Genomic DNA, 13,478 nt, shown 5'->3' with positions numbered 1-13,478 from the left:
GACCCAGTTGGGATGGCAAGGAGTCAGTAGGAACTAAAATAGGATTCTCTGAATTCGACAGCTCAGTTGACCTCTTCTCGACCTCTCTCTCTTCTCTTTTGTAGGTTGTCTCTCTGCCTTTGTGGTTGCCTAAATCCTTAAGCCCGGGCTCAGGGCGAGAATTGCAGAAACTCTCTTATCTTGGAGCTTTCTTTAGTCTTTCTGTCTTTGCTGAAGATGACGTAAGTACAGCGCCATTTGCCATCTTCTACTTGCAAGTAACCCCCTAGCGCTAACTGCTAAATTTAAACATCATCTTCCTTGTTCCAGACCAAGGTCGTTGAAAAGTATTTCTCAGGACCCGCCATTACCCTGGAAAACACTCGTGTGGTTAGCCAGTCACTGCAGCATTATCTGGAGTCGGCAAGGGTAGGTACTCTGAGAGGGAACCCAAAGGGAAACGAATTTGAAAGTATGTACAGGTAACTCATCTTCTCTGAATTATTGACTTGAATTGCGATGAGGAATAGATAGAAGGGATTCAACAGTCATAAAGTTTCATTTTCCCCACAAACCAAGGATTCACTCAATCATTCATTCATTCATCCAGTTTTATTTATTAAGTGCTTACTGTGTGCAGAGCGCTGAACTAAGCGCTTGGAATGTACAATTCGGCATCAGATAGAGACAATCCCTGGCCATCAACGGGCTCACAGTCTAAAAGGGGGAGACAGAAAAACATAACAAGTAGACAGGCATCAATTCCATCAAAATAGATAACCTCATCCATATAAACTACACATCAGAGTAATCTTGACTTGAGAATACTATGAATAATAAGTTTTTTTTAAATGTACCCTTGAAAAGCATCTTTCATAAGCAAAATTCTCTTTGGCCAGTTCTCTTCAGTTTAGATAAAATCCCCTCACTACTTCCTTTTCCTCTTGGGATACCCCAGAGGGAGATGGCTGGAGTTCATCCTGGAGCAATAAAAATAATTGGGGTATTTAAGTACTTAGTATGTGACAAACACTCTTCTAAGTGCTGAATTAGATATAAGGTAGTCAGGTGTGACGTGGTCCCAGTCCTTCATGGGGCTCATAGCTTACACAGCCACATGAATAACAGGAATAACAGCTGTGGCACAGTTGACTGTGAGGATGCATCGCACGCGTTTTGTGGTTGTTTTCTGTTTTGAGATGTGGGGCATCAGTTCTTAAAGGCAAGTACAATCTTCTGCTCCGTAACACAAACTCTCTCTGTAAATTTCAGCAAGAGCTTTTCAAGATTCTCCACAGTATTTTGCTGAACGGAGAGACACGCGAGGCAGCCCTCAGTTATATGGCGGCTATCGTCAATGGCAATATGAAGAAAGCGCAGATGCAGGTAAGGGTGGCAAAGGGGGACATTCCTTGCAGAATGGCAAAACAGCATTAACGGGGTCTGGGAAATATTTCTACGCAAAGTGGACCTCCCATAATTTCTGTTAATTGACTAAGCGAATGTTCAAAAAACCATTGTTGAGGAAAATTTCCAGAGGTACTCATTGCTCTCTTGATCACAAATGGATGTAAGTGGTGAAGGTTGAAGGTGTGAAGAATGCTGTAGGCTAGATGTAGACCAAATGCAAGAAGAGTGTTTTAGCAAGCTTTTTTTCACATGATGGGGGTAGTTGATGTCCTGGGAGGTCTTTAGTATCTGCAATTTAGACTAATACTTTTTTTTCCCCACAGATTATTAATGCAGAATGTAGAAATCCTCTTTGTTCCCAAAGATTCTATCCTAATCGATTCCTTTGGTTTATCTTATTGTTTCACAGACAGACGATCGCTTGGTATCCACAGATGGGTTTATGCTAAACTTCCTGTGGGTGTTGCAGCAGCTGAGCACAAAAATCAAACTAGAGACAGTCGACCCCACCTATATATTCCACCCAAGATGTCGTATTATTCTTCCAACCGATGAGACGAGAGTGAAAGCGACTATGGAAGATGTGACTAGTTGGGTGACTGAACTCTGTGAGTTTGGGGTTTTGGCATGTGGGAATTTTGTCTCAAATAGTCTTATTCTGGTTGCGGTGGTGCCTTGGTATTTTTATTTGATCTGGTAACGTTTCTTTAAAATCAATTTATGGATCATTCAACCAATTAGAGATATTTAGTGCCTGGGAGAGTACAAAAGAAGTGGGTGAATTAGTAATAGTATTTATTAAGCATTTACTCTGGGCAGAGCCCTGTACTAAGCAGTGGGAAAGACCACAGAGGTGGAAATTAGGCACAGACCTTGTCCCTCGAGTGGTTCCCAATCTATGATTATACGTAGGGGACAGAGAGGACTGGAGACTGTCTCTATTTGTTGCCGAATTGTCCTTTCCAAGAGCTTAGTAAGTGCTCTGTAAACAGTAGCACTCAATAAATACGATTGAATGAATGAGACAGAAACACTGGGAGCAATGAGACATTAGAACATTAAAGCAGCACTAAGGGCAGGGAACGTAACTGCTGATTCTGTCGTATTCTGCCAAGTGCTTAACCCAGTGCTCTGCAAATGGTAAGCGGTCAATAAATGCCATTTATTGGTAAGAGAGAAGAACAAATTAAAAACCAAAGTCAGTAGGGAACTGTGGTTAGAGAGCAGAATTTCAGGCTCCTCGTGATTCAGAGTCCACAGCATTGGCTACTGCAGTCACTGGTTTTCCTGAGATTATTTGATGCCTCAGGCTGCAGGTGTTTCTTCCTGCCCCTCCAGGGTGGTGAAAAGTAGGATGTGATGGGATCTCGATGGTGCAGATGGGAGCCAACGTGCCCAGAGCATACCAGGTGTAGGGGAACTACAGGGGTGGGGACGGAAGGTAGTTTGCTTGGCTGCGGGTGTGGAGGGCAAGAGCACGCAGGAGAGGCTGCAGTCAAATGATGCTTCTCTCTGCTGCAATGAAAAAGCAGAATGTTAGCTACCCATAGGGAATTAATAATCTAAAGGGTGAATCTCTGGTTATTTTCTGAACATAATATTTAACTTCCCCATTTGGGACTATGCTTAGAGCCAAGTTACTGGTTTTTATTTTGAAACCTATTTCTTGTCTCTGTGAGTTGCCATTATATAGTGTATTATAAAGCCGTATTATGGAAACATCATTGAAGGGTATGATGGCATAAAAGACTTCTGTCTATGATTCAGTTCACCCAGTTGTTTGTAGTCTATTTATGCTCCCCTATTTTTTTTAATTTTTTTTTAAAAATATAGATGGAGATCAGTCTCCATTTTCTGAGCCGAAATTCCCTACCGAGTGTTTCTTCCTCACTCTGCACGCCCACCATCTCTCTATCCTCCCCAGCTGTCGCCGCTACATCCGTAGACTCCGAGCCATCCGGGAGCTCAACAGGTTAGATTTGTATTGCAGTTATCTCATATGTTTCTTGTGGTTGGGAGCGTGTGAACCTAAGTACAAGTCCAATCATATCACTGACAACAGATGGAGGTGGTATTCATGTTACTTTTGTTTGTTTGCCCCCATTTCAGTTTTCAGTGGATGGCCCCCAGTTTTGGGTACACTGAGTTTTAGAGTCCAGTGTCTTGGTCTGGAAAGCACCTGTATGTTGGACTGGGATGGGGCAAGTTGTCTCTTTGAATATCCTACTCCAGGATCATGCAGACTTGTGCTTGGTTAATGTTTCTGGGGAAATAATTAAAATGTTTCTGAAGTGCAAAGCTTTGTTATGGTCCATTGTCTGACAGGGGACTTGAGAATTAGGTGATTTTCTTCCATTCCTAAAGACTAATTGTGTGAGAGGCTTTCAAATAGACAATGACAGCCTCTGTTTGGTGGATGACCTTTATCTGATCATTAAAAATTCTTATTAATTTCCCTTTAAATTGAAGCCATTAGCTCTGCCCCATGTCCAATAAACTGGTTGGTGAACATCAGATGATGTAATAGTGTGGCAAGGAGGGAGCGTGGCCTAGTGGAAAGACCATCGGCTTGGGAGTCAGGACCTCGGTTCTAATCCCACCTCTGCCACTTACCTGATATGTGACCTTGAGCAAGTTGCTTCACTTCTCTGTGCCTCAGTTACCTCATATGTAAAATGGGGATTAAGACTGTGAGCCCCGTGTGGGACAACCTGATTACCCTGTCTCTACCCCAGCGCTTAGAACAGTGCTCTGCACATAGTAAGTGCTTAACAAATGCCAACATTATTATTATTATTTTTTCCCTCATCTGCAAAATGGGGGATTCAAAATCTATGCTCCCTCCTACTTAGAATGTGAGCCCTATGTGGGACCTGATTATCTTGTATCTACTCCAGCATGTAGTACAATGTTTGGCACATAGTAGGCACTTAAATATTATCATCATCATTATTTTTATTAGTGCTATGCACAGAGTAAGTACTCAATAAATATGACTGAATTGTCCTGTTTTTAAAGATAATTTGGATCTCATTTTATAACCTGAAAATTTCTGAGCTCAGAGGTTTTTTCTTCTCATCAGAGTAAGTGGAAATCAACCCTTATCCCTGAATATGAGTCTGTTAGAGATAGATACCTTTTCATAATTTTTTGGAGGTCTTTTTTTTTTAAAAAAAAAAAATGGATCCTTTGTCTCCACCTGATGGCTTAATGTCAACAAGGATTTTTGGGAACAAAACATTTCAGGTGGAACTTGAAATGACCTGGTGCTTTTTGTCACATGGTAAATATGACAGTCTTTGAGTCTGATGAGGGTTCTCATCACATCCCCCCAAAATAACTAAGGTAAAAGTTCACTTGCATTGCTGATTCTCTCCCCTCTTAAGCTCTCACCTTAAGAAAATGAGCTCTCTGCTGTGTTCCCTTCCTAATTGATTTATTTCCTTGGTAATTCAAATCAAGATGAAACAATGAACATAGATGTCCACTTCCCCCTAACTGTTTGTGGTTTTCCATAATTTTCAGAACCGTGGAGGATCTGAAAAACAATGAGAGTCAGTGGAAAGATTCCCCACTGGCAACTAGACATCGAGAAATGCTGAAGCGCTGTAAAACTCAACTTAAGGTTTGGACTAATTATGACAATGAAGAATTACTCTATGGCTATTACTGTCAGACCCAATTCTCTCTCTCCCGCTCTCTTTGTGTATGTGTGTGTGTGCGTGTACAAGCACACGCCAAACTAACTCTCTTCCCCTCTTCAAAGCCCTACTGAGGGCTCACCTCCTCCAAGAGGCCTTCCCAGACTGAGCTTCCCCTTTTCCCTCTGCTGCCTCTCTGCCCCCCCCTCACCTCCCCTCAGCTAAGCCTCCTTTCCCCCCCCTTCCCTCTACTCCTCCCCCTCTCCCTTCCCCTCCCCACAGCACTGTGCTCATCTGCTCATTTGTATATGTTTTTTATTACCCTGTTTATTTTGTTAATGAGATGTACATCTCCTTGATTCTATTTATTGCTATTGTTTTTATCTGTCTCCCTCAGACTGTAAGCCCATCAATGGGCAGGGATTGTCTCTATCTGTTGCCAAATTGTACATTCCAAGCGCTTAGTACAGTGCCCTGCACATAGTTAGCGCTCAATAAATACTATTGAGTGAATGAATGAACAAGCGCTGATTGGGCTCGAGGAAAGAGGCAGAGAATGGGTGGCTTTTTTTTTCCCCCCACACCCACCCTCTGCCAGTCCACGTAACAGTGTTTTGGATTGTTTGGGTTTAAGAAACCTGCTTATCCTTTCCACATATCTAAATAGCAATCTAAAACCAATACTGCACGTTTCAAGTATAGCAAGTTGGCATCAGGGCGCAGCGGCATTCTTAGTGAATCTACATGACATTTTCCTCTCAGCTGCAAGAGCACTGTTTCCTTCTTGATAGAGGGTGAATTAGGAACAAGGCGCTTCGTTTGTTTTAGTCCTGGATTTGACAGAATCGTTCCATAATCATGGGAAAATCACGTATACTTTTTCCACCCAAGTTTCCTCATCTCTCAGTTGAGAACATCTTATAGTACAGCACTACTGTGGGCCTAAATAAAGTAACGTACAAAGATAAAACGATTAGATATTAAGGTGCTGGGTGAGTGATATATATAAACTATACACATAAGCACATGTGTGTGCAGGGAAATAATATATCCATCATATTGAGCACTTACTGTGTGCAGAGCACTGTACTAAATGCTTGAGAGATTACAGTATAACATAGTTGGTGGAAACGTACCCTGCCCGTAAGGAGCATACAGTGTAAAGGGGGAGACAGATATTAATATAGATAAATTTGATGTACCATTCATGGATATGTACATAAATGCTGCAAGGCTGAGGGAAGGGTGAGTAACGGGTGCAAGTCCAAGGGCAAGAGCCACGGATAAGGGAGTTGGAAAAGAGGAAATGATGGCCTAGTTGGTGAAGGTCTCTTGGAGACGTGCCTTCAATAAGGCTCTGAAAGTGGGGTGAATGATAGTCTGTGGATATGTAGAGGGAGGACATTCCAGGCCAGAGTCAGGATGTGGGCGAGAGGTTGGTGGCGAGAAAGATGAGATGGAGGTACAGTGAGTAGATTGGTGATAGAGGAGTGAAGTATATGGTCTGGGTTGTAGGGAATCAGGGAAGTAAGGTATGGTGAGGCAAGGTGATTTATATGATGTGTATTTATATTGTACACACATCCTGAATGCAGGCGGTCCTCAACTTATGATTTTGGGAATTCATATGAGTAACGCATTTCTCAACGTACTCTCTGTTTCAGCTCACCTGTCACCAGCTGCCTCTCTGGCCCTGCCTCCGGGAGTGCAGCCGGTGGAAGGAAAGAATCGTGGGAGTCATGGGAAAGAGGGGGAAGCATCTTAAGAGCCACAGTGGTGGGGGGATATTGCATGGGAAAATTTCAAAAGGGGAGGGAGGAAGGATTGGGAAAAGCCATGGGTTGTTAACCGAATGGAGTTACCAGGGAAAATTAATAGATCCATTTTACTTCCAGTGAAGTAAATGTCACAGTGGTGTTTACTGAGCACTTTATATGTGCAGAGCACTGTGGAAAGCACTTCAGAGCGAACAGTATAACAGAGTTGGTAGGCTTGTTTCCTGCCCACGAGGGGCTTACAGAATAGAGGGGCTATGCTATCGTGGAACTTATTTGATTTATTATAAATGCATTGATGAAGTTAGACTATCTATGTATCGTTCAATTCTGGGTAATTTGGGTAAAAATAAGGTATTGGACCTTGATTCAGGAATGGATTCCCCCGTTTTAAACAGTGTTTCTAAGAGTAGATTGGTTTCTACATATAATATTTTGACTTAAAACACAAGTTTTCTAGAACCAATCATCCTGTAAGTCAGTGAACTGCCTGAGGAGAAGAGCTGTTGATCATAAAACAGCAGTCTTCTCAGAAAGGAAACTACAGTTCCCTTTAACTTGACAGTTAGCCCCTAATCATCTCCTTCCCCACATAGACTAACCTTTGAGTGTTATACTGCATTTTTAGACCTGGTAGAGAGATTTGGAAAAGCACTGTGTATTATCGTTGTCTCAAGCAGAGTGCCGTAGTGGGTAGACAACAGGCCTGGGAGTCAGAAAGCCCCGGGCTCTAATCCTAGTCTTCTGTGTGATCTTGGGAAAGTCATTTAACTTCTCTGTGTTTGTTACCTCACCGGTAAAGTGGGGATTAAGACCGTGAGCCCCATGTGGGGGTCAGGGACTGTGTCCAACCTGATTTGCTTGTCTCTACCCCAGCAGTTTGTAAAGTGCCTGGCACATAAGGGCTAAACAAATACCACAGTTATCATCATCATCATTATTATTATTATTCAACTTGTGTTATGCTTAGATGTTAATCGACCTTTGGTCTTGGGACTTCTCTTCCATCTCCAGAAATTGGTGCGTTGCAAGGCCTGTGCTGATGCTGGCTTGCTAGACGAGAACTTCCTCAGAAGGTGTCTGAATTTTTACGGCATGGTCATCCAGCTGCTGCTCCGCATCCTCGACCCTGCCTACCCCAAGTGAGTGGGTTCTTCATTTTAAACTGATGGAGTGTTTCGAAGTTTAAACGTGAACTCCTTTTCTAATGCACTCCTAGGGATGAATCGGGCTTTATCCTCCATTGTAACCCTCTCAGAAGATATTTATGAGAAGCAGCATGGCTTAGTGGAAAGAGCCTGGGCTTGGGAGTCAGAGCTCATGGGTTCTAATCCCGGCTCTGCCACTTGTCAGCTTTGGGCAAGTCACTTCACTTTTCTGTGCCTCAGTTCCCTCATCGGTAAAATGGGGATTAAGACTGTGAGCCCCATGTGGGACATCCTGATTATCTTTTATCTACTCCAGCATTTAGAACAGTGCCAAGGCACATAGTAAGTGCTCAACAAATGCCATCATTATTATTATTATAATGCTTACAAGATTTTTAAGTGGGATTTCTGTACTGGGTGACGGGTGACTCACAACCGGAGAAGGGATAGAATGCTGTTGAGGAACTGGGAAACGTTCTTCCAGCAACAGGCGTTTCTAGGTATAGTAAGGATAGTGCAATGTCAGAAGAAGAGGCTTGCCCTTGAGCCTTGGTATCAGTTAAGGTGGGAGTACTATCTATCTGTCTATCAGTGATATTTATTGAGTGCTTACTCAGTGATATTTATTGAATGCTTACGGTGTGCAAAGCCCTGTAGTAAGCACTTGGAGAGAGTTAGTAGACATAACAGAGTTAGCAGACACATTCCCTGCCCACAGTGAGCTTAAAGACTAGAGAGTAGTATAACACCAATTTTCTCTTAATACAAGATTACCTCTATGTAATGGAAGAATCGACAGTTGAAGCAACATGGACCAGTGGAAAGACTTGGGACTGGAAGTCAGTGGGCCTGAGTTCTAATCCCAACTCCACCACTTGCCAACTCTGTGACCTTGGGCAAGTCACTTAGCTGCTCTGTGCCTCCATTTCCTCATCCATAAAGTGGGAATTAAATACCTGTTCTCCCTCCCCCATCGACTGTGAGCCCAGTGTGGGGCAGGAGTGTGTCTGATCTGATTGTAGTGTATCTGCCCCAGTGCTTACCATGGTGCTTGACAAGAACAAATACCATAATCATGAAATTAAAAAAAGAAAAGTGACATTTTCAAAGCATTATTACATTCCTATCCCTATCATGGGAAAAGCTTGGGAATCAGTTAGACTTATCATTTTCATTTATGAAATATGATAAAAGGCTATTGTGGCCACTTAGAGATCTGGGGCAGGAGAATGTCCGTTTGGTTCAGAGTATAGGTAAGGCAGAGGATATTGGTGGGCTGTAGCTGGAGGCTTTGTAGTCACATTTTTTTTGGAGGTCCTGTACGACCAGCTGATTCTGGTCTTGAAGTACTAATGAAATACTAGAGTTGAATCAACCCATGATGGTTGCTGAGTGTTTCACCATGTGCAGAGCACTAAGTTGGTAGGCCTGATTTCTGCCCATTTGAAGTCTCCCAGTGCCTGAGGTGTTGGGGAGAGAGACCCAAGCCTTCGGGTAAAAATGGAAAACCCGGCTGGGCAATCTCAGCTGACAACACACTAAATGAGTTCAGTAAAATGGTGTTTTCTAGCTCACGATAATTTCCTGTAGGCCAACACCGATCCTGGATTCCCTAAGCATGCTTCCATTTCTTTCTTTTTCTTCTTCCCAGTATAACGCTGCCTTTAAATCCAGATGTCCCGAAGGTGTTCGCAGCACTGCCTGAGTTTTATGTAGAAGATGTTGCTGAATTTCTATTTTTTATTGTACAGTAAGTAAAATCAATTTGCTCTACATTACAGTGTTGTCCTAGTAGCATTAAGCCTGGGGTCCATGCATAATGTATATATGATTAAATGAATTGTATTGCGGCCTTGGTTTGCTATCTTTTGTACTTGAAATTTTCTATGCCTAAATGACCACTGTCTCAGGACTGGAAATAAATCAATGCCTGGTTCGAAGCCAATTTGAGTCACAGCTCTAAGGGCAAGCAAGTTTAATAAGAATGTATTCACTGAAAATTGAGTTGAATTGATGGATGAGAGAGAGTTGGCGGGGGAGGTACAGACTGAAATATGACTGGCAGCCAGAAATTTTTGTCATCTAATTCTGTCTTTTTGACTTTGGGCAATTTACCAGCTCTCTATGTATCACAATTTCTCCATCTGTAAAATGAGAAAATTACTTGGGAAGAGGCTGGCTTGGCTCAGCTTGTCCCAGAGCTCTGTGTGTGAATGGATTTCCTGCACGGGGGACCCTCAGCAGGCCAGTGGCAGCCTTTAATAAGTTAATTATAGTATTTTTTAAATGCTTACAACGTGCCCAGCACTGTACCTGGCACTTCGGTTAATACAAGTTAATCAGAGCAAACCCTTTCCCTGTCCCACATGGGGCTCACGGTCTAGAAGAGAGGGAGAATAGGCATTAAATCCCCGTTTTACAGATGGAGAAACTGAGGCATTGGGCCATTAAGTAACTTTCATTCAGTTACATTTATTGAGCGCTTACTGTGTGCAGAGCACTGGTAGAGAGCCAGGATAAGAACCCAGCCTGGACACTCAGGCCTTTTGTGGTGTTTGGTGGAATTGGGCAAAAGGAAACTTCTAACCCAAGTACATTTCTATTTCCATTACCCTATTTATTTTGTTAATGAATTGTACATCGCCTTGATTCTATTTAGTTGCCATTGTTTTTACGAGATGTTCTTCCCCTTGACTCTATTGCCATTGTTCTCGTTTGTCCGTCTCCCCCGATTAGACTGTAAGCCCGTCAAACGGCAGGGACTGTCTCTATCTGTTGCCGACTTGTTCATCCCAAGCGCTTAGTACAGTGCTCTGCACATAGTAAGCAATCAATAAATACTATTGAATGAACATTTCCACCAAAATAGTTTTCCAGGTTTGAGGGACGCTAGTGGTGACTACCTGATTGAATCCCAGCTTGGTTTGAGCCCCCAAATTGGGAATCGGTGTCAAGGTGCCTGCCACTTTGATCAGTACTAACGGAGGCTAAATCTGTCCGGCCCAAGTAGCTGTGTCTTCACCAACAGACAGGGACAGGTCCGTGTCTAATTCCCACTCGCGTACTCTTCCCCAGCTCTTAGTATACACTCTGCACTCAGTAAGTGCTTAATGCTGCTCGTCTTTTCCATTCAGATATTCTCCTCAGGTGCTTTATGAGCCCTGCACTCAGGACATTGTGATGTTCCTTGTTGTGATGCTGTGCAACCAGAACTATATCCGAAATCCATACCTGGTGGCCAAGTTGGTGGAGGTCATGTTCATGACCAATCCTGCCGTCCAGCCTCGAACACAGAAGTTCTTTGAAATGATTGAGAACCACCCGCTCTCCACTAAGTTGCTAGTTCCCTCTCTGATGAAGTTTTATACAGGTAGGTGATGGTGAGTTCGGGTTTTGTTGGGACCCAGGGTTCGGCCGTATTATTTGCATCCGACTCTAAGCCCGTGGTGGGTAGACTCTGTGGCTCTTAGCCAGCATAGGGAGCAGTTAATATAAGCGTAATGAGTAAAGTTTATATGTGCACACCTCAAGAACACCTTTCTTGTGAGCTTTTTCTCTTGATAAGGGTCAGAATTGATTTTTTTAAAATGGTATTTAAGCGCTTACTGTATGCCAGCGACTGAACTAAGCGTTGGGGTAGGTACAAGATAAACAGGTTGGTCGCAGTCTCCTGTCCCACATGGGATTCACAGTCTTAATCCTCATTTTACCGAAGAGGTAACTGAAGCCCAGAGAGGTAAAGTGATTTGCCCAGGGTCCCACAACAGACAAGTGGGAGTCCCTCTGACTCCCAGGCTCGTGTTCTTTCCATTAAGCCATGCTTCTTCTCTGGCCTTGTATTTTTATGGAATAAGATAGAGCTGTGACTGGGCCAGAAGGTAAGCTGGTTCTCTTCAGTCTGCCCTCGTCTGAAGGCAGCCCTGGACCCTGACCCTTGAGTGCCAGACAAGAAAGGATAGGAGCCTGGAGCATAATGGAAGTGGAGGGGAATTCAGTTCTCTGGGGTGCTGCTGTATGTAAACTGTGGCTCTGAGGGCTGCCTAGGTTCAGAATCCCACCTCCCGGGCACCATTGCCCAGATGTGGCAGGATCCCAGCACTGCAGCCCCTAATCCGGGGACATCTGGACCTTGCCCCATCCGACCAACGGGGTCTGGGACCCCGGGGCCAGTCCTGGCTTCCTGGGTCCAACATGTGTGACCCAGGCAGAGCTGTACTGTGTGATTTACGATGAGCAAGGAGCTGGAATTTAGGGGTGGTCATTATTTGAGACACCGCTGTAGGCAGAAGCTGCTCTCTGGACTCTGAAGCGTTATAGAGGAAGGAGAAGCAATAGTTGGTCCTCCTGAGGCTTTCTCATGTAAGTTTTGCCATTGCCTTTCCATATCACCTAGTAGTAGTCACTTAAGCTCGCCAGAGTTGAGTTCTCACATTTATTAAATGAGTATGATGAGGCTGGGGAATCTTACTTAATGTATATAAAGTACTTAATTACCATCTAATCAGTTCACTCTTAGGCTTTCCTTGCCTCGCAGCTTCTTCTCTCCCTCCCAGGCCAGAAAAAAAGCTTGTCCTTTGCCCTGAAATTGCCCCTGCTTTTTCTCAGCGCAAAACAGATGTACTTGGGAGTTTTCTGAAAAGGAAAAAAGGCCAACACATTAGAAAACCAAATTCAAAACCATGAAGTGGTCTCATTTGGTTAACTTAGTTTAGTCCTCATTTACAGTTGCTGCTAATCCCCCTGGCAGTGTGAAATTCATTATGTCAGGGAACAACAGTATGGGAAAAGTTTCTGAAACATTGCCCTTCTGCTTCTAGCTCCCCATCACCTTTTCCTTCTGCTGTTTGGCAGAAAAGGCAGACGTGCTTAGGAAATGCACTCGACTACCCGAGGCTGGCCTTGGGCATTTGGATCTAGGCCATGCTGCTCCCAATTCTTAGAACTTTGCATATAAGAAGAGAGGGATAACTCCTAAATGTTCTTGGTGGGCTTTGGAAGGACCCTAATTTTGTCCAAGCCCGTTCAGCTCAGAGGGATCCCAGAATTGCCCTAATTTGCCATCTCCTTTCCTCATGGCTGCAGTTGGGGATGGCTCACTAGAGGATTATCCTGAGTCTGATATGAAACCTCAGAGCTGTCTGGGGCATCCCCAGAGCCACGTAGCAGTTCGGAAGTGCAGACCAGTGGTGCTTAGCTGCTTCTCCTATGGCTTCTGGCATTTAGCAGAAGCCTCAGGTGGTGGGGAAATTTCATCAGACACCCTCCCTTCTCTTTATTTGTCCTTTGCAGGAGGGCAGACCTCAAGAAAGTTCCTCTAACTGTTTTTTCCCCCACAACGTTAAAAGTCAAGGGCTAAATCATCATCAACTGAGATTCCCTAAAATAGGACAAAATTAGCCAGAATTGTTATTGTTGGCTGTCTCTTGGGTGAACCCAAACAGTAAGCGGCGGTTTGGTTTCTCTTTCCTTCTCCCTCTTTCACCTGGTCATGTATGTCATTTTCCAGGGCTGCTTCCTGAATTGTT

At 43.7% G+C, this 13,478-nt stretch overlaps 1 protein-coding gene across 3 annotated transcripts in view; it reads left to right on the top strand.

Annotated features, from left to right (window-relative positions):
- The window catches only part of UBE4B (ubiquitination factor E4B), a 110,865-nt gene that overhangs the window by 75,873 nt on the left and 21,514 nt on the right, over positions 1–13,478 (top strand). For all 3 annotated transcript variants that reach the window (XM_029065064.1, XM_029065062.2, XM_029065061.2), the window contains 9 exons: positions 105–221; positions 310–408; positions 1,252–1,365; positions 1,799–1,997; positions 3,223–3,361; positions 4,915–5,014; positions 7,820–7,947; positions 9,605–9,703; positions 11,088–11,323. In XM_029065064.1, coding sequence (XP_028920897.1) covers positions 105–221; positions 310–408; positions 1,252–1,365; positions 1,799–1,997; positions 3,223–3,361; positions 4,915–5,014; positions 7,820–7,947; positions 9,605–9,703; positions 11,088–11,323 — 1,231 coding nt within the window. The remainder of the gene's footprint in view (positions 1–104; positions 222–309; positions 409–1,251; positions 1,366–1,798; positions 1,998–3,222; positions 3,362–4,914; positions 5,015–7,819; positions 7,948–9,604; positions 9,704–11,087; positions 11,324–13,478) is intronic.

The sequence above is a fragment of the Ornithorhynchus anatinus genome, chromosome 5 (assembly GCF_004115215.2).
Source record: "Ornithorhynchus anatinus isolate Pmale09 chromosome 5, mOrnAna1.pri.v4, whole genome shotgun sequence".
NCBI classification, from domain to species: Eukaryota; Metazoa; Chordata; class Mammalia; order Monotremata; family Ornithorhynchidae; genus Ornithorhynchus; species Ornithorhynchus anatinus.
Note: the sequence above shows the minus strand (reverse complement) of the source record. Positions and strands in the feature narration are given on the sequence as shown.